The sequence below is a fragment of the Eulemur rufifrons genome, chromosome 2 (genome assembly GCF_041146395.1).
Source record: "Eulemur rufifrons isolate Redbay chromosome 2, OSU_ERuf_1, whole genome shotgun sequence".
Lineage (NCBI taxonomy): Eukaryota > Metazoa > Chordata > Mammalia > Primates > Lemuridae > Eulemur > Eulemur rufifrons.
In genome coordinates this window covers 115,025,688-115,052,734 of record NC_090984.1, presented here as the reverse complement: position 1 = coordinate 115,052,734, position 27,047 = coordinate 115,025,688, and the positions used below count along the sequence as shown (strand labels likewise).

Sequence of the window (27,047 nt, the reverse complement as noted above, 5' to 3'; positions counted from 1 at the left end):
TGCTCAGGCTGGTCTCAAACTCCTGAGCTCAAACGATCCGCCCACCTCGGCCTCCCAGAGTGCTAGGATTACAGGCGTGAGCCACCGCGCCCGGCCCTTTTATATCTTTAATACAAAATTTATATAAAAGTTTATTTTTTGCTTTTTATATGTTTTGCTCTTTCTGTAGCAGAACTTAATATACAATATTTTTGAAAGATTCCATTTTGAAGTCTGATCACAATGCAATGCATTTGTGTGTGGTTTTGGGCTTTTTTAAAGGAATAACATATAGGCAGCTCTCCATATCTATGGGTCTCCTGCATCTGTAGATTCAACCAACTATATGAAAAAAACTATTTAAAAAAAAAAAGGATGAGTGCATCTGTCTTGAACATGTACAGACTTTTTTCTTATTCCCTAAGCAATACAGTATAATAACTACATATCATTTACATTGTATTAGGTATTATAAGTAATCTAAAGATGATTTAAAGTATATGGGAGGGTGTGCATAGGTTATGTGCAAATATTACACCATTTCATATGAGAGACTGGAGCATCCATGGATTTTGGTATCTATGGGGGATCCTGGAACCAATCCCTCATGGATACCAAAGGATGATTATAACAATAATAATACCTCAGTTATCCTTCACTTATCTAGAAAGAAAAAATAAAGGAATTATTTTATATTTGGTCTGTAAACATAGAAAACCTATAGTTTCTTATCTACTATTTTCTGTTATAATGTTTGCTATAATGAGAAATAAGGGAACAATCAAATAGACCTTCTTCACCAGTCTGTATTTCCCAGTCTAAATAGCTGCTTGAATAAGGTAGATTCATTGGCTGAATTTAACTAATGTGGAGGCCAATGGACTAATGAAGATAAGATTAAATAACATGGAGCTCTTCTTTTTAAAAAATTAAAAAATTAGTGTTACTCCATTGAAACATTGTCAGTCACAATGGCTTTTTTCTCTCAAAATTTTATTAGAAAAATTTCAGACATACACAAAAGTTGAAACAGAAAAGCTAACAGTGAATACCTGTGTGTCCACCACATAAATTCTGCCATTAACATTTTACTATACTTGCTTTATCACATACCAACCTACCTATCCATTACTATCCATTATTAATCCCTTTTTTAGTGGAGGATGCATTTCAGAGTAAGTTGAAGACATCAGTATACTTTCTTCTAAATACTTAAACATATATATCATTTATTGGAGTTCAATGATCTGTTTATAGTCTTTTTCTTTTGAAGTAAATTTTACACACAATGATCTGCCTAAGCGAATATTGTTGAACTTTATGTGTATATGTTGAATTTTAAGTATATATTTGTTGAATATTGATTGGCAAATGCATGTATCAGTGTAATCCAAATCCCTATCAAGATCTAGAATATTTGTCCAAATACATTTATCTATCCCATCCTTTCTCTCTCCTTCTTCTGGGATTTCAATTACACATATGTTGGACCTTTTGATATTGTTCTAGGGGTCTCTGAGACTGTCCAATTTTTTCAATCTTTTTTGTCTCTCCATTCTTTAGATTGGATAATATTGATCTATTTTCAAGTTTACTGTCTCTTTTCTCTGTTATCTTCATTCTACTATTAAGCCTATCTAGTGAATTTTTATTTTAGATATTACATTTTTGGGTTCTGGAGTTTACGTTTGGTTCTTTTAAAATAGTTTTTATTTCTGTGCTGCAATTTCCTATTTTTACATTATTGCAAGCTTATTTTCTTTTATGTCTTTGAGCTTTAAAATTTTTGCTAATTTCAACATCTAGGTCATCTAGGTTTGGATTCTGTGGATTGCCTTTTTTCTTGAGAATGGATTACATTTTGCTATTTCTCTGTATATAGAGTAATTTTGGATTGTATTCTGGACATTGTATGTTACATTGTGAAGACTCTAGATTTGGTTTTCTCCCCCCACCCCTCCTTCTCTCCTTGTAACTTAGTTGAACTTATATTACAAATTCTGTGTCTTAGGCAGTAGTTTATAGATCAGCCAGGTATTTGAATAGACTTTATTCACGGAATTTGGGACTTTTTCCTTTCCAGGATTCCCATCTTACTTTTCAGCAGCTCTGGTTCCCCTGAACTCTACCCTCTGGTTCTTCTGGCCAGAAGGACTGTGAGTTTTCCACTGAAGTTTTATATACCCTGTGTCATGCCAACTTTGACCTGTACTCAGGCTAAAAGTCATTAAAAATAGATAACTCACTTTGTGTCATTACCTTTTTTCCAAGAGTCAACTCCTGTACAGAATCTGTACTACTTCTCTTTACCCTTCAGTGCCTTCAGGATTTTTAATTGTTTGTTTTGTTTTATTTTTGGTGTAGAGTTTATTGTTACTTGCAAGAGAGTTGGGTCTGGTAGGAGAGATTTATTTTCTTTTTTGAAGGAAGGGAGGGAGGGATGGAGGGAAAGAAAAGGAAGGAAGGAAGGAAAGAAAAAAAAGAAAAAGAAGGGAGGAAGGGAGGAAGGAAGGAAGGAAAAAAAAGAAAGAAAGATGAACCCAGTACCTGGCACCTACCATCTTGTTTTGTACATATCAATAATATTTCTCAAAGATAGTTTTAAAAAGTTCTGGCTCACAGGACACCCGGATAAATTGATATTTCTTTTTCTTTCATACTTGTTATCTACATTGGGATTAAACCATACAATCTTGTAATCTGTTTTATTCATATGATATATTGTGAATATTTCATATTCATTGCTTTTTAATGGCTCTAGTATTTCTTCATATGAATGTACAATAATTTATTTAATAAAGTCTCTATTCTTGGATGTCAGTAGTATTTTAAATGTATTTCATAATCAGAAAAACAGTAAGAAATATCTAGCTGGCAATATATGATAGTTTTTCTTATGTTCTTTTTATTGCACTCACTGGAAAACACTGCTTTTTGAGTTGAATGAGTAAGAAATTGTTTAACTCTTAAGTTATTGGCTCACAGAGATACCTAACCATAAGAAGTCAAATATGTATATTTTTGTGTGCATGTATGCATGTGTGAGTGATGGGTTGAGATGGAGAAAAAGATTTTGAGAGGACAGGGCAGACCACTATCAGTAATGACTATGTAGGGCACTTACCATGAATGGAGACTGCAGGACTGGAAGTTGCTCTGGGTGAGTCAGTGAGTGAGTGGTGAGTGAATGTGAAAGTCTAGGACATCATTGTATACTGCTGTAGACTTATAAACACTGTGCACTTAGGCTACATTAAATTTATAACAAAATTTTTTTCTGCTGGTCACAGTGGCTCATGCCTGTAATCTGAACACTTTTGAAGGTTGAGGTGGGAGGATTTCTTGAGGCCAGGAGTTCGAGACCAGATTGGGCAACATCGTGAGACCTTGTCTCTACAAAAAAAAAAAATAATAATTAATTAATTAATTGGGCTTCGTGAGGGGCACCTGTAATCCCAACTACTTGGGAGGCTGAGGCAGGAGGATCACTTGAGCCCAGGACTTCAAGGTTGCAGTGAGCTGTTATCATACCATTGCACTCCAGCCTGGACAACAGAGTGAGACCCTATATGTAAAAAAATAAAAATAAATAAATAAAAATATTTTTCTTTCTTCATTAATAAATTAACCTTAGCTTATAACTTTTTTATTTTATAAACTTTTTAATATTTTAAAACTTTTTGACTCTTTTGTAATAACACTTAGCTTAAAACACGAACACATTGTACTGCTATGCAAAAATACTTTCCTTGCATTCTTACTTTATAAGCTTTTTTCTACTTTTAAAATTTTTTATTCTTTTTATGTCTATATATTATTTCTGATGTGATTAGTAACCTTGAAAGGAATTTTTTTTTAATTTCAGCTTATTATGGGGGTACAAAAGCTCAGGTTACATACGTTGCCAATGTACCGCCTATCCCCCCAAGTCAGAGCTCCAGGCATGTCCATCTCGAAAGGAATTTGATCTATGTTTTACCCTTTTTAAATTGTGAGATGTAATACACATATAGAAAAATGCACAAAACAGAAACATATAGCTCAGTGACTTATTAAAAAGCAGAACACCTGTATAGTCACCACCTGGGTAAAGAAATAGAGTATTACCAGTAACCCCAAAGCTACCCTCATCCTTGCCTTTCTGTCACCCCATAGTAACCAGTATCACAAGTGTTATAACTCTCTTACTTTCCTAACTTCGTACCACCTAAGCACATATCCTTGAATATTGTGGTTTAATTTTTTCTGTTTTCTGAGCTTTATATAAACAAGATGGCATAGTCAGTCTATATTCTTTTGTTTATGGTTTTTTTAAATATGTTTGTGAGATTTATTCAAGTTGTTATTAGTTTTAATTTGTTTTCATATCTGTACTGGAAATGTGTATTACAATTTATCTGTTATGTATTCTAAATGCTATGTTGTATGATAGTGTTTCTATATAGCATAGTGTAAGGTATTTTTATGTGGTAAGTATATACTACTGTTTATTTTACCGTTGATGGGCTTTTAAGTTTTTTCCAATTTTTGGCTATTATAGACAATGATAATAGCCCTTATAGTAGTCATAATTATGAACATTCGTGTACTTTTCTCTTGGTGCACATGTGCAAGCATTTTAGTTGTATATATGTCCAAAATGACATTGTTGGGACATAGAGTATAAATATATTCAGCTTTAGTAGAAATTGCCAAACTCCTTTCCATAGTGATTATATCAATTTACATTTTTACCAGCAGAGTATGATTGTTTACATTGCTCTACTTTCTTGCCAATACTTGGCTATTGTCAGTCTTTTTGGTTTTAACCATTCTGGTGAGTGTTTAGTGAATTTAGTTAATCTCATTCAGGTTTTAACATACATTTCCCTGATGACTAATGAGATTGATAGTCTCTTCTGATGTACTCATTTAAGTCTTAAGCCAATTTATATATAGGCTTGTTCTGTCTTTTTCTTATTGATTTGTAGAAGTTCCTCATGTATTCTGGATATGAGCTCTTTGTTAGTTATGTTTTTCACATCTCTTCTTTCACTCTATGGGTTACCTTTGCATTCTCTTAAATAGTCTTTTGACAAATAGAAATTTTAAATTTTAATCTAGTTCAATTTATTAAAATATTTCTATCATTAAGAAATGTGTTCCATTTAAGAAGTGCTTTCGTATCCTAAGGTCATGAAAACTTTCTTATAAGTTAACTTAAATATAGAAGCTTTATTGATTTGCCTTTAACAGTTAATTTAAAACTGTGATCCCCATGGAATTAAGTTTTGTGAATATGTTTAGTTGATTGAAGTCTTATTTTTGTCCACATCAATATCCAATTGTTTTATTACCTTTTAATGAAAAGACCATCCTTTCTCCACTGCTGTACAGTGTCACCTTAATTATAAATTAAGTGTCTATAAAGTGCATATCTCTTTCTGGGCCTTCTTTTATTTTCCATTGATCTATTTTTCTACAATTGTGCCAGTATTCTATTCTAAATAGCTTGTAGAACACATCTTTCAATCTTATTTTTCTTTCTAAAGATTATCTTTTTGGTTATTCTTGGTCCTTAGTGTTTTCATATAAATATTTTCTGTTCATATTTTTGCTATTTGATTTCCAACTTAATTGCCTTGTGGTAAGAAAACATACTTTGAATGATTTCAAGCCTTCAAATTTGATAGTTTGCCAGTGTATCTCAATGTCAATTTTTTTTTTTTTTTTTTTTTTTTTTTGAGACAGAGTGTCGCTTTGTTGCCCAGGCTAGAATGAGTGCTGTGGCGTCAGCCTAGCTCACAGCAACCTCAAATGCCTGGGCTTAAGCAATCCTACTGCCTCAGCCTCCCGAGTAGCTGGGACTACAGGCATGCGCCACCATGCCCGGCTAATTTTTTTTTCTATATATATTTTAATTGGCCAGATAATTTCTTTCTATTTTTAGTAGAGACGAGGTCTCGCTCATTGCTCAGGCTGGTCTCGAACTCCTGACCTTGAGCGATCCACCCGCCTCGGCCTCCCAGAGTGCTAGGATTACAGGCGTGAGCCACCGCGCCCGGCCTCAATGTCAATTTTTATAAATGTTCTGTGTCTTCTTGAAAAGGGCATATCTAAAAAAAAAAACACAAAAAACCCAGTCTTTTTATTTAGAAGATATTCTGTATGTAAGTAGAAAAATAAGAAAGTCAGATTACAAAATATAGAATTGCTTATAGGGCAAAGAAAAAGGCCAAAAATTTCCCCAGACTGTCTTGAGAGCAGGTTTCACAGCTGATCCCTGGCATAATACTTCACACAGAACTCCATAAATGTGTCCTGATATTTTTAGATATCAAAGGCATGTGATCTAGTATTACCTGAGACAAAATATATTTTTCTTTTGCCTTGGGTTATACCAGCTGTTGGCTAATAACTCCAGGAAAAGGATGTTGTAAAACTTTAGAAACATTTGCTTTCAGGATCTGCCAGAGCCACTTTTGCAGATCGAAAGGTAGAACTTTCCAGTTCATTCCAGCATGGACCCAGCTGTGATGTATATAACCCATTCTATATGTATCAGCACATTTCACCTGATTTGAATCGGCGCTTTCCTCCTCGTTCAGAAGCAACAAGACTGTATGGATCAGGTATAAAAATTTTTTGTGCTTTTCCTCTTTAACAAATTTAGAAATCAGATTAAATCTAAGACTCTGGAAGAAATGATTCTTATTATTAAAGCAATTTAAAAATAAGAGAAAAGTGGGCTTCATAAGTGTGATAAACATGACTTCTCTGTAGTATTTTTATCTAATATAAAAATTGGAAGATTAATGAGTTATGTCTTGTAGTTCCAAATTCCATTTTATTTTTCCTTTTTTGTAAGAAGTTTTGATTCAAGAGATCTATTGTACAATATTGTGACTATATTAATTACAATATGTTGTATTCTTGAAAAATGATAAGAGTGGATATTAAGTATTCTCACCACAAAAAATGATAACTATATGAGGTAATGTATTTTTTTATTGACATCCTGTCATTGAATGTATTTGTTAATTAGCTAGCTTTAACCATTCCACAGTGTATATATACTTTAAAACATTATGTTGTACATGATAAATACACACAATAAGAAAGAAAATTTTGTTTTCAGATGATTTTATATACATTTTAAATATATCATTTATCTGTACATAAATTCTGTAACAGATAGTTATGATCTTTTTCTTTTCTGCTCTTTTCAGTGACAATCATGAATTTAGAAACCCATGATGTGATTAGAAATATAAACAAAGAAAATAGAAAATACGTCAATGATTATAGAACTTTTTAGTTTCATATTTGAGACTGTCAGTTATAGTCTACCATTTACATGTCTGATCTATGAAATTCTCACTGTTTAGAGTAAGGTCCTAAAAATAAAGAAGAAATATTTATTTAAGGGCCTGACTTGTGCTCCCCACTGTGCTAGAATACACAATTGGTATGCAAAGTTCCTTTCTTCAAGGACCTTATAGTTTAGGAGGAAACTAAAAATCTAGACTAGATATATAGGAGGAGCATATAGGATTCAGTATTTTTTTTTTTAAGTAATAAGAGCTTATTAAATATTAATAGTAGCTGAATTACATTTAGTACAGAGTACTTACTCTTAGATTTTTTTTCTTAGAACAAGGATTGGGGAACATAAGGAAGAAAGTGAATATATTTTGATATTTGATGTGAATGTGAAAATGTGATGTTTGATTTATGTTGATTTCTGTTTTAAATTAAAATAATTTTAAAAAGTTTTAAAAATTTCATTAGAAGGCTTTATTTCTTGTGTAGATTTGCATGTAATATTCATGATGTATTCCTATAGAGATTTAGCTTATGGTAATTAAGTAAAATTCCAGTGTTTCTTTTCTTTACTGTAAAATAAGTACTTTTCTCATGTCCCTTTGTAGTTTGTGATTTAAGGACCAACAAACCTCCCAGTTCCCCTGGGCTAAGCAGATCTATGTTTGATCTTACAAGTTCATCTCAGCGATTCATCCAGGTAAACCAATTATATCAATTTAATTATATGTAATAATTTGTTTTCAAATTAATAGTTTAGAAATGTGTGAATTAGGAACAATATGTTGTATTTTTTTGTGGATTCATCTATTCTAATAACTGAAGAATAAATATTTGAAATTTCTCATGTGTATTATTTTAGGAAACTATCATTTGATTACTAAAAAGCAGCAGTTTTTCTTTTGTGTGGTTTTTATGAAGTTTATATCTCTTGGTTGGTATGTGCTTAGGGAATCTTGAGGCAGTCTGTATTTAAAATAGTATAATTAAAGTGCTTATTAATTTAACTTTATTGAACATAACCAGCTAGTTAGTAAAGATTAGCATTTCTGTTGAGATATAGGACTTTAATTATACACTGACATTAACACCTTGTCCTCCTGTTTTTGAAATGGAATTTAGAATTTTTTTTGATATTTTAAAAAATGTTTCTGTTTTAGTTCAAGTAAACAGTGATTATTTAAAATTAGTAGAGATAAAGTAAAAAGACAAATCACCTGTATTTTCTATAACTGAGAGTATAAGCACTGTGGAAATATTTGTTATATATACTTGTGGACTTTTTTCCATGTGAATATATATACATATATTTTATAAAATTGGAATGTATTCTAAATAATCCTTAATAATCCTCACTCAAGTTAAATTTTTACAGAGTTAATTCTTTATAGCAACAACTCTTTAATATGCATCAGAATTGTTTGGAGAACTTGTTAAAATACAGACTGCCAGGCCGTAACCCGGAGTTTTTGATCCAATAGCCCTGCAGTGGGGCCTTATTTTCTATTTGTACCATGTTCCCAAGTGATGCTGTTGCTGCTGGTCTAGAGGGATCATACTTTGATAACTGCTGCTTTACAGGTTTTTAGGTGACAGGGTACTTCCAAATATATTCTGATTGTCATTAATGCTTTCAAGTGTGAGACTTAAGCAGTAATATTCTCCTTATTACAAAAACCAAAGCAAAGACAACAAAGGCTTTCCAATATATTATCTTATAAGATATTTAAGATTTTCCTGATAATACACACAAAAAACTTTTTTTTCTTTTTTTCCCTCTTTACTATCTACAAGTGGGAAATTCTGACCAGTAACATTGTCAAATGGTTAGCATGCAATTAGCATCCTTAACGTTTCCTATGCAATTTCTGACTAAAGAAGAATTTTATTTGTAGAGACGTGATTCATTGTCCAGTGTACCCAGTAGTTCTTCTTCAAGGAAAAATTCTCAGGGGAGTAACAGAAGCCTGGGTAAGGAATAAATAAAGTCTCCTATTTTTATACTCTTAAGAGAATTATTTCTACTCACTAGTAATTTGAAAGTTTATATGATAAGGTAAAAAATAACTCCAGATGATTATATCTACGTTAGTAGTTTTATCAGTATATGAATACTCAGATCACGTGGTCCATTTCTCAGTGTTCCAGTATGAATGCATCTTTTAAAAAAGTGAAGCAATTAAATATCTTTTGTTTGTTTTAAAGTATTTATGTGAAGGAATTTCCAGAAGCATACAGTATTAAGGCCATATAATTGTTATTCGGGCAGGTGTTTCTTAATTTTAATTTAAATCCCTCACAATGCAATTGGGTTAAGTTTTTAAACCATATGCTTTTTATAGTATGTATCTTATCCTTAGTGCTTCAATAAAAACAGTGAAGTGTGATTTTTGTCTTATTAAATTGAGAGCTTTACAAAATAATTGTGGCATTTTTCAATTGTGCTCTTAAAATTGGATTGTATCATAGCTTAATTGTGTTATAGGGATTGCATGGTATTTCAAACATCTTTGTCCTTTTACAATTCAGATACAATTACTCTATCAGGAGATGAAAGAGATTTGGGGAGATTGAATGTGAAATTGTTTTACAATTCTTCAGTAGAGCAGATCTGGATCACAGTTTTACAGGTAAATTAGTATAGTTCATACCAACTTTTATTACAAAATTGAATTTTTAAAAAAAATATTGAATATTTAGACATAGACATGTACTGTTGCCCGTTTCTGGGGAATGGGTCAGTATCATTTTTGGAATTTGGAATTCTAGAGTAGTTTACAGAAAACAGTATTTAATAAAGCATCCAAAAAATAAATCTATCTTATGGTAGAACTATGTGTGTGTCTTTAACTTCAAGAAGGAAATTGATATGACATCTAGAATGTTAAATATCAAAATTTATTTAATGTGGATGAAACATGAGGTCTCAGTAGAAACTAAAGTTTGTTTTTATAGTAAAGTCTAAAGTCATTAACTCAAGAAATACATCAAGTATTTGTATCATAAGAGTCCTTTGTAAAATTCAAATTGTATTTTTAATTTTGTTAGTGCAGAGATTTAAGTTGGCCCTCTAGTTATGGAGATACTCCTACTATTTCTATAAAAGGAATACTGACATTGCCCAAACCAGTACATTTCAAGTCTTCAGCCAAGGAGGGTTCCAATGTAAGTGTTTGAATTTCTTTTCTGTTTTTCTCACATTTGTCACTGTTATCCATGTAAACAATCAGAATAAGAAAGTGTTTTATTTTGGGGAAACTACAAACTATATACCTTTGCTGTGAAAAGATAATTTTCAGTCTCAAAAATATTTGATATTTCATTGTCCAATATTAAGATGCATTTGAAAAGAAAATTGTAATCACTAAAACACATAGAAGATGAACAGTATCTCAGAAACCTATTTTCTTCTTTTGTATGAAAGGAAATAAATTTTGTCTTCTCTTTACCCTAATGCATTTTGACTGAAAAATAATTGCATGACTGCAATTAATTTCTTTTAAATACTTCCAGTTAGTAACTGGGAGACTTATGATCCTGAATTTGGTTTTATAGATTCTGGATTTCACATTAATTTAAATACATGTTTATTTTTGTCTTTTAATATGGGTTAAAAGGTTATCATTTTTTATGCAAATGAAAAAAGATATATTATCTAAAAATAAGATTCACATGACTAACAAGCATGTAAAAAATTTACTCTCATTAAATCATAGAAATACAAATTTAAATTACATATTGCTTTCCCTTCCTTCCTTCCTTCCTTCCTTCATTCAATTAGGAAAAATTTTATAAGCACTCTAGAACATACAACTTTTTAGAAATTATTTACTTTTTGGTTTTAAAATAAAGAACTTAGTTATATTGTAACCAGATAACCCAGAGCAAGGCAAATGCATTTCATGTAACCAAAATGTTTGTATCCCCATAATATCCTGAATTAGAAATTATTTTAAGAATATACATGAAAACCTTGAAATATTTTTAATGTTTAACACAGTAATTCAAATCTATTTGGAAATGGTTCCATAGAACTAATCTAAAATATAAACAAAAAATATATATAAAATATTTTTGGCAGTTTTTTTCATAGTAGAAAAATTGAAAACAATCTAAATATCTCATATAGAGAAATGGTTGAGAAACCTGATGGTATACTGATGTGTATTAGTTTCCTAGGGTTGCCATAACAAAGTACTGCACCACAACTGGGTGATTTAAAACAACAGAAATTTACCTCTCATAGCTTTAGAGGAAATTCAAAAGTGTCAGTTGTGCTGGTCTTTCTCTGAGGGAGAATCTGTTCCATGCCCTCTCCCATCTTCTGTGATAGCCAGCAATCCTTGACATTTCTTGACTTATAGATCATGCCAATCTCTGCTTCCATCTTCACATGACATTCTATCTGTGTTGTCTGTGTCTTCATATGGCCATCTTCTTACAAGGATACCAGTTATGCTAAACTAGGAGTTTACCTTATTCCAGCATTACTTCTTCTTAACTTCACTGATTATATCCGCAATGACCATGTTTTAAAATGAGGACACTTTCTGAGGTACTAGGGGTTAAGACTGCAACATATCTTTCTTGGGGGATACAATTCAACCCATAACGCTATGTGATAGAATGTTAGGCAGCTGTGAAAAATAATATTTAGGAATCATTTTTAAGGACATAGAAAAATGTTCTTAATAATTGAAAAAGGCAGTAATCAAAATGGGTGTATAAATATTAGGCTCTCTCTTTATGAAAATATGCATCATTGAAAGTCTAGACGGAAATACGTCTTAGCTCTGTTTATAATCCTGACACTCAAAGATGAATATTTTCTGAATTAAACAATTTTACTTGTTGATTTTCAAATAAAACTAAGTTAACTTAGGAAAAGTTAGGGAAAAATGTTCTCATATTAAAATCTGTATAGAATCTTACATTTAAAATTTTATGACTATATTTAAAGTTGTTTGGGAGATCCCTATTATAGAATGAGGAAAATGTGAATTAAACTAGCACACTTGCTTAATTTGTAAGCTCATGAAACACTTTATGTGTAATATATTATTAGTGTCATCCTATGGCTTGAGACTCTAAAAGATAAAAATAGCTCAGTGGTTGAGAGACTCTCAGAAACACAATTCTGACTATGCAGACATCAGCTTTTACAATAAGAATAAAAATTGGGGTACAGTACAGGTATACCTTGGAGATACTGCAGGTTCAGCTCCAGATGACCACAATAAAGCAAATGTTGTAATAAAAAAAGTCACACAAATTTTTTTTGTTTCCCAGTGCATATAAAAGTTATGTTTACGTTATACTATAGTCTTTTAAGTGTACAATAGCATTATGTCTAAAAAAACAATGTACATACCTTAAGTAAAAATACTTTATAGCTAAAAAATGCTGATGATCATGTGAGCCTTCAGCAAATTGTAATCTTTTTGCTGGTGGAGTGTCTTCCCTCAGTGTTTATGACTGCTGACTGATCAAGGAAGGTGGTTGCTGAAGCTTTGGGTGGTGTGGCAATTTCTTAAAATAAGGCAACGATGAAGTTTGCTGCATTGATTGACTCTTCCTTTCACAGAAGATTTCTCTGTAGCATGCAATGCTGTTTGATAGTATTTTACCCACAGTAGAACTTCTTTCAAAATCGGAGTCCATCTTCTCAAACCCTGCCACTGCTTTATCAACTAAGTTTATGTAATATTCTCAATCCTTTGTTGTTATTTCAACAATATTCACAAGCACCTTCACTGGGAGTAGATACTATCTCAAGAAACTATTTTCTTTGCTTGTTCATAAGAAGCAATTCCTCATCTATTCAAGTTATATCAAGATTGCAGCAATTCAGTCACATCTTCATGCTCCACTTCTAATGCTAGTTGTCTTGCTGTTTGTATCACATTTGCAGTTATATCCGGTACTGAAGTCTTAAACCCCTCAAAGTTATCCATGAGGGTTGGAATCAACTTTCAAACTCCTGTTAATGTTGATATTTTGACCTCCTCTCGTGCATCATGAATGTTCTCAATGGCATCTAGAATGGTGAATCCTTTCTAGAAGGTTTTCAATTTACTTTGCCCAGATTCATCAGAAGAATCACTATATATGCCAGCTACAGCCTTATGAAATATATTTCTTAAGTAATAAGACTTGAAAGTCAAAATTACTCCTTGATCCATGGGCTGCAGAGTGAATGTTGTGTTAGCAGGCATGAAAACATTAATCTTCTTGTACATCTCTTTCAGAGCTCTTGGATGACCAGGTGCATTGTCAATGAGCAGTAATAATTTTAAAGGAATTTTTTTTGGAGCAGTAGTTCTCAATTGTGGGCTTAAACTGTTCAATAAACCATCGTGTGAACAGGTGTGCTGTCATCCAGGCTTTGTCCTTCCATTTATAGAGCACAGGCAGAATTGATTTAGCATAACTTTTAAGGATCTTAGGATTTTCAGAATGGAAAATGAACATTAGCTTCAATTTAAAGTCATTAACTGCATTAATTAGCCCCTAACAAGAAAGTCAGCCTGTCCTTTAAAGCTTTAAAGCCAGGCATTGACTTCTCCTTTGTAGCTATAAAAGTCCTAGATGGCATCTTCTTCCAATAGAAGGCTGTTTCATCTACATTGAAAATCTGTTGTTTAGTGTAGCCACCTTCATCAATGATCTTTGCTCAATTTTCTGGACAACTTGGTACAGCTTCTCCATCAGTGCTTGCTGCTTTACCTTCCACTTTTATGTTGTGGAGATGGCATCGTTTCTTAAACCTCATGAATCAACCTCTGCTTCAGACTTTTCTTCTGTAGCTTCATAGAATTGAAAGGAGTGAGGGCCTTGTTCTGGATTAGGCTTTGGCTTTAGGGAATGTTGTGACTGGTTTGATCTTCTATCCAGACCACTAAAACTTTCTCCATATCAGCAGTAAGGCTGTTTTGCTTTCTTATCATTCATGTGTCTAGTGGAGTAGCACTTTTACTTACCTTCAAGAACTTTTCCTTTGCATTCACAACTTAGCTAAGCATTTAGCATGAGAGGCCTACGTTTTGGCCTGTCTTGGCTTTTGACATGGCTTCCTCACCAAGTTTAATCATTTCTAGCTTTTGATTTAAAGTGAGAGACCTGCGACTCTGCCTTTCACTCAAACACTTAGAGGCCATTGTAGGTGTATTAACTGGCCTAATTTCAATATTGTTGGGTCTCAGGAAATAGGCCTGAGTGGAGGGAGAGAGACAGGGAAATGGCTGGTTGGTGGAGCGATCAGAACACACACATTAATTGATCAAATTCCCTGTCTCATATGAGTGTGGCTTGTGATGCCCCAAAACAATTACAGTAGTAACATCAAAGATCACTGATTACAAATCACCATAACAGATATAATAATAATGAAAAAGGTTGACATATCCTGAGAATTACCAGAATGTGACACAGGGACACAAAGTGAGCACATACTGTTAGAAAAATGGCATCAGTAGACATGCTTAACACGGGGTTGCCACAAACCTTCAATTTGTAAAAAAAAATGCAGTATCTTCAAACTGCTATAAAGCACAAGAAAATAAGGTGTGCCTGTATTCAAAATGTTTGTTAGTTGTCCAGATAGCTTGCCTTTCCTAAAGACAAAAATGAAAAAGAAAAAGAGCTCCTTTTCAAAAGGATGCACTAAAGATAGAAAGGAGTATACAGCAAAGAACAGTTGGTAAGCTGAGGGTTTAATAATATTATAAAAAGTAACAAAAATCCCATTTAAAAATATTCTGAGCATGGAAAACACTGACTTGCTTCTTGAGGTGGGTGTTTATGAGAGAAGGTAGAACTTTAAACTTATATTTTCCTTTGTTTTCCCTATCAAGGAATTTGATTTTCCGATTGGAGAGGGTGGAATCAACGTCACCAAAAGAGAAATTGAAGCCTAAGATAGATAGGAAGAACATTAGATAAAGAGTAGCTCCTTTAAAGAAATAATTCAAGTCTGTTTCTGTGAGCAAGTTAGGTTTTGAGTGCTGAGAGTGCTCACATGTGAGATTCATGAAGCACTATCATTAACTGTTGAAGAATTGTGATGAATATCAGAAAAGGTATCCCAGAACCAAAGATGGAAAAACAATCAAATTTTCAAAAAGGGAAAAAGCTATATTCTAACAATGGTGATATAGCACCTCTTGTATTTTCCTGGATAGAGCTGGAACCCATTCTACTAAGTGAAGTATCCCAAGAATGGAAAAATAAGCACCACATGTACTCACCATCAAATTGGTTTCACTGATCATCACCTAAGAGCACATTTAGGAATAACATTAATCGGGTGTCGGGCAGATGTGGGTAGGGAGGGGATGGGTGTATACATACATAATGAGTGCCATGCGCACCATCTAGAGGATGAACAGAGCTTGAAGCTCTGATGGGGGGGGGGAAGGGCAATATATGTAACCTAAACTTTTGTACCCCCATAATATGCTGAATTAAAAAAAAAAAAAGAAAAAGCTATATTCTGATGAGTGTTGTTGACTTGAATTCCTAAAAAATTAAACAGATGATTTGTGAATTTAAGAAAGGTAATATTCAGGATAAACTCTGGAAAAACAAATCATGGTCTTTCTCATTTTCATTTACATTAAAAAATACATTTTTGGTTGTAAAAAGAATTAAATATACCTTTCTTAGAAATAAAATATTATTTTGTATTGGCATGTCAGCCTTTTCTTTATGTATTTTATGTTTTATTATTTTTTTAGGCTATTGAATTTATGGAAACTTTTGTATTTGCTATTAAACTTCAAAGTCTACAAACTGTAAGACTTGTATTTAAGATTCAAATCCAGACACCCAGGAAGAAAACCATTGGAGAATGCTCACTATCTCTCAGAACTCTTAGCACACAGGAAATGGATTACTCTTTGGATATAACACCACCTTCAAAAATTTCTGTAAGTGATAATAGTATGTTATGTTAAAAGTATTTCGTGTCTTTAGAATTATTTAGTGGTTGAGTTTGTTTATTTGTTTGATGGAGGATAACCTGACCTCTATAGAATATTAGAGGACCTGGAAGGATCTCAAGAAGCAATAATAATAATAATAATATTTTCATGTAAAAATAATATTTGCCAGGGTTCAGTGGCTCATGCCTATGATTCTAGCTACTTGGGAGGCCGAGGCGGGAGGACTGCTTGAGTCTGGGAGTTGAAGGCTGTGGCGAGTTGTCATCGTGCCACTGCAGTCCAGCCCAGCTGACAGAGTGAAACCCCATCTCTTAAAAAAAATTTTTGTTAAAGTTATATCTTAGAAATAATTGATAAAGGGCTAATAGAACTGTTTTTCTTTCTCCACTGGAAAATAACCTCAGGGTTACCTTCTCCTAGCACATTTTTTATTAATGTTTTATACTTCGGGGGAAATAATCCTGAAGTACAAGTAACTTTAAATTATTAATTTTTTTTAGTTTGTTTAGTAGTGGAGAACTTAGAAAAAACAAGAAAGAATCATACCTTGTAAACTCAATTGGAGACTGCCCTGAAATAAATTTAGGAAAGCTATTTTAATCATGAGTAGGCTGTATATCTGCTTATAAACTAGTTAGAATGAACTTTTTTACAGTAATTTTTTTTTTTGTAAAATGCTTGATTACCAATAGTACTGATCGATTTTTGAGACCTGATATTTGCTTCTCTCACTTAGCCAGCTAAACACTGTCAGTGTTTATAAATTTCTAATAATTTAATTATATAATTTCTATATCAGGATAACATTTATAAATATCAGTCATAAGTTTTTATAAGGTCAAGCCTACATGTGATCTTATATAAGGTTTATATTTTATCTGCTTCCAAAAATATTTAAGGTGACTTGAAGTGCTTTGTAACCTTGTCTACACATTAGAATCAATTGGGAGCTTTAAAAAAATGCCCACACCTAAATAAGTAAAATTAGAAATTTAGGAAGGGTGTGGGGCAGAAGCATTTGTATTTTTCAAAGCTCCCCAGGTGATTCTAACGTGTAGCCTGGTTTGAGAACCATCAAATTGGAGGGGAAATTAAGGATTAAAAAATAAAAAACGAAGATTACTATAATTGATCTGAGGAATTGAAATTTCATGATAGTTATTTTTTGTTTTTTATTCTTTATCTGAACCCCCAGTGTGTTTTCTTTATAGCATTTACTACAACTTATAATTATTTAAGTTACTTGTTTAAAACAAAAGTAGGCTCAAGTTTTCATCTGTTTTCTTCACATTTTACTGTGCTCTTAGTAAGGGCGTGGCATATTACTGGCACTAAATATTTGTATGTGTGTAGGTAGGTATGAAAGAATAAAGGATGAAATAAAAACACGGTCAATTAGATTGTTGTTATTTTGTGTTAAAATATAGCAAATTTGTTCTGCAACTATGAACAGGAATTTGTCACTGGCATCTTTGACACTAGTTTTAGTAGACAGTAATCTGCAGCCATGTTTTATAGCAAGCACAAATACATTATCCAAATGAATAATTTGTATACTAACGCTTTAAAGACAGAGTACATGAGAAGAGAACTCATTGACAGTGTTTTCTGGGGAATGGAGATTTTATTATCTGCCTTGGAGAATCTGAATGAATGATTATGGTTAAATTTCTACTAAATTATGTTTCATATATCAGAGGTCTTATAAACATGTATATCAGCTGTATGCTAGGTACTGGGGATACAAATCTTGATTCCCTGAAAGAAGGGTATTTGGGTTAAACTGGACAAATGAATATATGTTACTAGGAGTGAATGTTTCATATTATTGGTTAAAGCAAGAATAGTATGCTTTGTTTCATGTGTTGAAGAAGAAAGTATTCTGATTGTGACATTGAAAGAGCCAGAGTTACATACCCACCCACACTGACAACTGTTTTACCATGATCAGCACAAACTTCACGTAAGCGCTAATATTTTACTCAATAAAGAGTTCTTGACTTCAACAAATAGTAGTGTAAGTTGCTTCAGATCTCAAATTTTTGTGTTGAATAATGTGGAAGAGATAAGGTTTCCCGAAGACTTAGCTGGCATTTTTAGATTTACCTTTGGCTGTCTCAATGCTAAGTGATCTAGTAATTACACTAAGCTTATGATCCTCTTCTCTTTATCCCTATTGTGGAGATCAAACATTGAAGCAGTTGCCTGAGTTGATACAATCAGTAGCTGGGAGTCAGGAGTTGAAAGGAGGCATCCTGATTCCAGAGCCAGTTTTCTTAGCTTTACTATGCATTGCACCCCCTAAGAAGATATTGTCAAACATCATTAGATCATGGTTTTCTCTAATTATGCTTATTATTTCATTTTCAACTCTTCCAGGAAGGCTAATAAACTTTTCTTTTCTTAAAAAGAAATGATACATTATTCAGCAGCAGAGTTCATATCTTGTATCTTCTATAGTTTTATGCTGATTAAATGCAGTCAATACATACCTGCTAATTGATTGCAATTTTAATTTTTTGGTTATTATGAAATTGAAAACTACTTTGAATAGTTTCTCTTAATCTGAATTAATGTCCTGGAATATAAATTGAATTTGTGAAATAACCCTGGCAAGTAGGAAATGGCAAACCCACTGCCAAATGATGCTCTGTTTTATGAAAGTGAACTCTACACTTGAGTAATAATAAGAGAAATTTTGCCACCTTTAGGTGTTCTCATGTGTTACTATATTGTGGGTACAAAACCATAATGAAAAAAGACTCAATGAAAAAAATTTTAATCATGATTTTCCTTGTGTTTTATAAACAATAAGTGATATATCTTGTTATTATTATTATTGTTGTTATTTTGAGACAATCTTACTCTGTTGTCCTGGCTAGAGTGTCGTGTGGCATGATGATAGCTCACTGCAACCTCAAACTCCTGAGCTCAAGTGATCCTCCTGTCTCAGCCTCCCAAGTAGCTGGGACTATAGATGTGCACCACCGCGCCTAGCTAATTTTTTCTGTTTTTGGTAGAGATGGGGTCTCACTCTTGATCAGGCTGGTCTCGAACTCCTGAGCTCAAGAGATCCCCCTGGCTCAGCCTCCCAGAGTACTAGCATTACAGGCATGAGCCCCTGCACCTGGCCTGTGATTTCTATAATTTGAAAAAATAGTGAGTCTCATATATAATGTTTTTATCATATTTCATGTGTTCTTAAAGAGTAACCAAACTGACTACATTTAATTCTTTTGAAAGTGTGTTCCTTTTGTGTTAATTCCATTGGCATTTTCTCCAGTAATACAGCTCACGAATTTAATTTGTCTTTAATTTGAATTGTCTTTTGGTGTGACTGATTTTAAAGATTCAATATATTGGCATAACATCTATTTTCAGAATCCATGCAAGTGAATATCTTTTATTTTAAAGAATCCATGACATTTATCTTCTTAACTTGCTCTTATAACTTAGGGCTTTGAGTGTCAATAGAAAGCAATGCTTTCAAAATTTCTAACCTTAGCTTTTTACCTTTGAATTTTTGAAATTTTTGAAATATTCCAAAATTGTTTGCCAAATAACACTTTTTTGATGTGCAGGTTTGCCATGCAGAACTTGAATTGGGGACTTGTTTTCAAGCAGTAAATAGCAGGATTCAGTTACAAATTCTTGAGGCACAGTACCTTCCAGTGTCATCAACACCTCTGACTTTGAGTGAGTATATCGGTGGTTCAAAGTGAAATCTTCAGAAAGTATTAGTAATAGAAAGTTTTCTCCTACATTTCTTACAATGGAGATTAAAATCTTGGTTACTTTTATCACTTAAATATTTACTTTACTTTTAACTTAAAATTACTTTATCAAATTAAAATTTTAGCCATTGTACCTTAATCCACTGGTCTCTTGATTCTTATCCAGTTGTGACTTCTCTGCATTTGATACTATTTTTTTATTTAGCTCATCGGTTCATGCAGGTTCAGTGTCTAGAGGGTTCTCAGATATTTTATCAGCCTAAATAATTTATCTACTCTCTAGGTCTCTGCCCTTTATTGTATGCATTGCTAACTAGAAACTGAATTGTAAAAAACCCAAAATATCAAAAACAAACCTGGAAACACTTTTCCCTCCCTCCCTGTGTTTTTGAGCATAACCAGGAGTTTGATTGTCTGAGCCTGATTCATCTGGCCACTCCTAGAGCTGGAGGTTTTCAGGTCAGTCCTACTTAAACGGCTAAGAGTGGAGTAGAAATGCTCCTTTTTCCTACTATAATGAAGGAAGGGAACTATCTGGTAGCAGGCAAAAGCTGCCAGATTTTCACTGTAGTTAGATAGACAAAAAATATTAATAAATGAAACAGCATTCAATTCAAGAAGTTAGAAAAATAAACACAAGGAAAGTACAATTAAGGTAGCAAAGCTAAAGTTAAAATCGATAAATATGGAAACAACAACAGAAAACATAATCAAATCAAAATGTTTTCTTTGAAAGGATAATTAAAATAGACAAATCCATAGCAGGTTGGATCAAGCAAAAAATAGAGAAAACATGAATGATATTTTGAACAGGGAAGAGGATATAATCTCAAATTTAGAAGAGATTCTGTATATAAGACAATACATATATAACTATATCAATTCATTTGGACATCTATATACAACATGATTTTCTAAGAAATTCAAGAAGATGAAGAAAATCTGAATAAAAGAATAATCATGAAAAGGTAAAGAACTGTTTCTAATAAAAGCACTAGGCCAAGAAAATTTTACTGGCAGCTTCTACCAAACTTTCAAGGAACATATACTTTCTATTCTATATAAGCTATTCCAAAGCATAAAAGAAAATATGGAAGAAGTAATTTTGTGAGGTTCGCGTATTCTTGATATCAAAACAGAATGGATAGCACACAAAAAAGGTAACTATATAGACTAACATCACCTATGTAGACAGATGGAAAAGTCCTAAAATAAAAATAAGCAAATAAAATTCAAGTTGGAATAAGTCATTAGGACTACATGTAGTTAATTCTAGGAAACAAGGACAACAGTAGAAGTCTACAGAAGCCATGTATCACATTAACAAGTGGCCTCCCTCAATCAAAACAGCTAATCAAGAATACCAGTGATCTCCATTTTATATTAGGTTATTAAGTATGGAATATCTGATTTCCTTAAGTACTGAATTTGACTGTTGATATCTCTGACATTTTACTTTGATACATCTTGTTTTTTTTTTGTTTTTTGTTTTTTTTTTATTGTGAACGTACATCCTCATTCTTTCAAACGCATGTTTTGGCTTTTGATTATCTTTCAAAGGTGTTTTTTAGAGCAATTTTTGTGAAACCATGGATAAGTGAAAACTTCATGTTACTTTTTAATGAGTTCCGTCGTGGAACCAATGCAGCACAGACAGACCGAAATATCAACCAAATGTTTGGGAAGGATGTGGCTAGTTAACTTCCATGATTTGAGAAGTTCCATTCTGGTGATTTTAATCTTAAAAATGAGCCATGTGTGTGATCTGAGACCAAGGTGAATAATGATGAGCTGAAAGCTGTAGTGGAAGCGAATCCGTCTCAGCATATGCGTGAATTAGCAAGGTTTGGCATTACTATTCCAACAACATTGGACCATTTGAAACAAATGGGCATGGTAAAGAAGCTGGATAGATGGATTCCACATGAATGTGTAGCAGAACATCATCAGAAGAGAAATCACGTCGAAGCTTGCCTTTCTTTGCTTTCAGGACATAAAGATGAACCATTTCTACACTGTCTTGTTACATGTGATGAAAAATGGATTCTTTTTGACAGTCACAAGCATTCAGCACAATGGTTGGATAAAGATGAAGTGCAGAAACAAAGTCCAAAACTGAATATTCATCAAAAAAAGCTAATGGTGTCTGTTTGGTGGTCCAGTGCCGGTATTATCCACTGTAGCTTCATGAACCCTGGTCAGTCGATGATAGTGGATGTCTACTGCAACCAGTTGGACGATATGATGAGGATGGTTGTGATTAAGCAGCTGAGATTGGTCAATAGAGACAGGCCAATCCTCTTGCAAGATAATGTTCAACCACATACCGCACAAACGATGCTGTTCAAACTATAGAAGCTGGACTTGGAAACTCTCTGTCATCCACCGTATTCACCAGACCTTGCACCAACTGACTACCATTTCTTCCAGGATTTGGACAACTTCTTGCAGGGAAAAATGTTCAGTTCTCAACAAGCTATGGAAAGCGCCTTTTGCGATTTCATAGCCACTCACTTTCCAGGCTTCTTCACTGCTGACATAAGCAAGCTACCGTTAAGATGGCAAAACTTTGTCAATAGTTTAGGCACATACTTTGATTAATTGTACTGCTTCTTATTTGAGATGTAGTAAACTAAACTTTTGATTCGAAATTTGACATATCATATTTAATGACCTATGACCTGTAATGGCCAGGTCATAGTCCTCAACTTGTGGCTCCCTCCTTTCTGGGTGTTCTCTCCTCACTTTCATGCTGCCCTGGCAGCCTTAGCTCTCTCACCTCAAATTAGTCAGACTGCACTTTCTGCTTGAGCTGTAGGCATTGTGTGTCAGTCAGATGGGGGAGTATGCTTAGGTGAAAAGCTATATCAACCTGAATTTTACCCTGTGAAGTTCTCATCTTAGTTTTTTTGAGACAGGGTCTTGCTCTGCCGCCCAGGCTAGAGTACAGTGGTGTGATCATAGTTCACTGCAACCTACAACTCCCGGGCTCAACGATCCTCCTGCCTCAGCCACCCAGATAGCTGGGATTACAGGCACTTGCCACCACGCCCAGCTAATTTATATTTTGTAGAGACAGGATCTCACTATGTTGCCCAGGTTGGTCTTGAACTCCTGGCCTCAAGCGATCGTTCTGCCTTGAGCTCCCAAAGTGCCAGGATTACAGGCATGAGCCACTGTGCCTGGCTAAAGTTCCCATCTTTTAAGAGTTACTTCCCTGCAGTTTCTTTCTGTTTTTGGTCAATCTTTAGTGTTTTTATGTTTTTTCCAAAGTTTATAATTGTGATTTATGGAAAGGTTTGTTCATACAAGCTATTCTACCATTTCTGGAAGCTCTGCATCTCAAATTTATTTAAAGAATCAATTTTCTCTAGTGGGCATATGCTTAACTTCTGTCTCAAGCAAGGAATTTTATCTATATAATATTGTGAAATAAATACTTCCAGCTGTTCAAAGAGCTGGCACTTCTGTTTAGTGTAATCCTTTTCAATTGTGTACTCCTTAACTGCTTATTATTATTTATGCCTACATTTCTAGTCTTTAATGACATTCAGGCCAGAGAAAGACTAAATTCATTTAAGGTTACAGTAGTTATTTTTAAAATGTGGTAAAAGTTATAAAGTTTACTAGAGATGTTTTCTGTGTGACAATAGCTTGTCAAACCTTTAAAAGTGACTTACTTGTATTTTTACCACAAACATGATATATAGATATATATCCTTATATGGTATTTTGAATAAAATTTTATAAATCAGAATTTTTCATTTTTTTAGGTTTTTTTGTGAAGGTGGCCATGTTTAGCTCAGGAGAGTTGATTTATAAGAAGAAGACACGCTTACTGAAGGCCTCCAATGGAAGAGTAAAGTGGGGAGAGACTATGATTTTTCCACTTATACAGAGTGAAAAAGAAATTGTTTTTCTCATTAAGCTTTATAGTCGAAGCTCTGTAAGGAGAAAACACTTTGTGGGCCAGGTTAGTAGGGAGTTTTTATCTTAAATTTCTTCCTTGTATTTTTCTGTGCATTTAAGCAGTTGGTTAACAAAGGGAATATAGGATAATTTTGAAGTTGAATAGAGTAAAATTCTTTAGCATCATAAAGCAAAATTCAGTGTTGCCACAAAAAATCAAATCTTGTCAGACTTTTTGCTTTAATATATTTTATAGTTGGAATTTCTGAGTAATCAGGTTTATCTTTACATCTTTTTCTGAGCTTTTCAACTTTAAAAACTGTAAGAGGCCGGGCGCGGTGGCTCACGCCTGTAATCCTAGCACTCTGGGAGGCCAAGGTGGGCGGATCGTTTGAGCTCAGGAGTTCGAGACCAGCCTGAGCAAGAGCGAGACCCCATCTCTACTAAAAATAGAAAGAAATTATATGGACAGCTAAAAATATATATAGAAAAAATTAGCCGGGCATGGTGGTGCATGCCTGTAGTCCCAGCTACTCGGGAGGCTGAGGCAGGAGGATCCCTTGAGCTCAGGAGTTTGAGGTTGCTGTGAGCTAGGCTGACGCCACGGCACTCACTCTAGCCTGGGCAACAGAGTGAGACTCTGTCTCAAAAAAAAAAAAAAACAAAACTATAAGAAAGATCAGTTTTTGAGTACTAACTCATTCCTTGTGGAAGGAGAGAACATTAAGTATTTAAAGTCAAATTTCTTAAGACTTTGGATATCAGATTTACTTTATTCTGTTTTATCTTCAATTTAATGTTTAATACGGGCACTTTTTATATACTGTTAACTTAGTTATGTTAGATTTGAATTCACAGAAAACATCAATTTTAATAGTAGTTGTGATATTATTTACATAGTCAATACTGGTGTGTGGATAATCTATTTAAAATTCTTAGTACAATTTGTGTAAGACAACATAACACTTGCTTACTTGCCAGAATTTGTTTCCTTTTTTGTTTTCTTTCCTTCCTCTGAATAGAATAATGGTAGCTGTCCATTTTCTTTTATCTTAATTATAATTGTTTGAACCACATTTAAATTCCAAAATATATATTCTTGATTTAAAAGCTTCTACTGGACAACAAGATGTTATTAGCAATCTACATGAAATCCTCAAATTATATATGAATTTTCAAAGATTAGTGTCAATTCCTTGACTCACTTCTTCATATATTTTATCTGAGATATTAATTTAAGATATTATAGTTTTGTTCTTCATTTTTTCGTATTTGGAAAAGAGTTTGAACTCAGGAATTCATATAACTAGCATAGTTTTGATAGCCATGAGGCCTATGAAGTCAATTCACTTAAAGTTTTGCTATATCATCAAGCCTCAACTATCATATATCAATGAAATAGTAAATTTACTTGAGAGATGACTTTCAGGATAACTTCTATGGTGATTCTATTTTCTTGTTGAGATTCTACTTAGAATAATAAGTCTGGAAAGTTTCTTGCTGATCATCTGTTCTTTATGACTTGTCTAGTAGCCTTAGCCACCATGATAGGGTAGCCAAATGTGATGCAAGTTCTCCCATCCCTCTATCGACCAAAGCGCTCTAATGTCTGTTTTATATATTGGGGTTCTTTGTAAGATTTCACTTGACGGAAAGGTTCTTCAGACCAAGAAAGAAAAGGAAAATAGTTTAAAAACCAATGACCTGCCCCAATCTCTTTTCTGAAAAGAATTAGAGCATGAGTCACAGAGAAGTTAACTCCAAGGTAACAGTATTTGTTAGTAATAGAGCTGAGATGAGAATCCAAGTTTTTTGATTCCTTGTCCACCTTATCTTCATGATATATAATGTTGTGATGTCTTACATTTGCATAACATATATATATATAGTTTTCCCAAGTTCATTCACATTTAGAATTACCTAAAGTTACATAAGTGATAGATACTGTGAAATTACTATTGATCAAGTAACTATTTACTAGATTTCAATTAAGTTTACAGTTTATTTAATGTAAAATGTGCTTTAAAATGCACATTTCTTACCAATGTAATTTAAATCATAATTAGCCTCAGTTCAGTTAATCTTTACAAAGATGTTTTTGAATGGTTGGGATCAATTTTAAGTTAAACTCCTAGATTTATTGACTGGGAAAGAATACTAATAACGGTTTCAGGGAAGTGATTTTATAATATCTCACCTCAAATTTTTAAATTGAATTGGTTCATATAACATAGTCTTAGAATGACTAAACACATTAAATGTTTTAACATTGAAGTGTTAAATAGAGAAATCAAAGTCACCTGGAAAAAGGAAAGATGTTTAATTGAAAATATGTAAACCAAACTTTCAAATGTCTTTCATTAATAGGAGTAATTAACTGTTTGAACTCAGTTATTATCATTGTGTCTATTTAAATGACTGTACTATTCCTTTACAGATTTGGATAAGTGAAGACAGTAATAACATTGAAGCATCGAACCAGTGGAAAGAGACAATTATAAATCCAGAAAAGGTTGTTATCAAGTGGCACAAATTAAATACATCTTGAAGACTTTACACATGAATTTGGTGAAGAAATTGACATTCTTTTAGAAGACCTATGATTTCAATTTGCTACTAATGAGAGGACACACTATATTTGTCAATTTATTTGGAGGCCATAATTATAGTATATAGTGGATCTGATAGAAAACTAAACTTGATGAAAAACGTAATGAATTTTATCAGATATCCAAAGTGAAGGAAATGTTTTAAAACTGTGCCAAAACAGACAGTAAAATAAGAGGGTAGTATTATTAGGGCAACTAAATAAATTACAAAGTCTATAAGAATATCAACCATAGATGGTTCTTTCTTTATTATGTTTTTGCTTTTGTCTCTTAAACTTTACCTAGATATTCAAAACCTATTATATCAAATTTCTGTTAGTGCTATTAAAAGTGTAGAAGACTTTACCACTATTTCAATGCTAGACATTACTGATTAGATCTTGGTTCCGCTGTTTACCTCTTGCTATATATTTTCTCTCAGCAAAAATGAATTGAACTATTTCAACTATTTTCTGTATTTGGGGAAAGTTTGGATCCTATGATTATAATTTCTTACCTATAGGGCATCAGTCACTTTGTAGGCTATGTATCTCCAGGAAACTCTTAAGAAACTTCAGAAATAGAAAACTACA

At 33.1% G+C, this 27,047-nt stretch overlaps 1 protein-coding gene across 1 annotated transcript in view; it reads left to right on the top strand.

Annotated features, from left to right (window-relative positions):
- The window catches only part of TC2N (tandem C2 domains, nuclear), a 42,854-nt gene extending 16,196 nt beyond the window's left edge, over nt 1–26,658 (top strand). Inside the window, exons 4-12 of the mRNA XM_069465227.1 lie at nt 6,423–6,590; nt 7,890–7,981; nt 9,177–9,252; nt 9,811–9,911; nt 10,330–10,446; nt 16,017–16,208; nt 19,805–19,919; nt 23,731–23,930; nt 26,304–26,658. Of these exons, the coding sequence (XP_069321328.1) occupies nt 6,423–6,590; nt 7,890–7,981; nt 9,177–9,252; nt 9,811–9,911; nt 10,330–10,446; nt 16,017–16,208; nt 19,805–19,919; nt 23,731–23,930; nt 26,304–26,414 (1,172 nt within the window). The 3' untranslated portion in view covers nt 26,415–26,658. The remainder of the gene's footprint in view (nt 1–6,422; nt 6,591–7,889; nt 7,982–9,176; nt 9,253–9,810; nt 9,912–10,329; nt 10,447–16,016; nt 16,209–19,804; nt 19,920–23,730; nt 23,931–26,303) is intronic.
- The last annotated feature ends 389 nt before the right edge of the window (nt 26,659–27,047 follow it).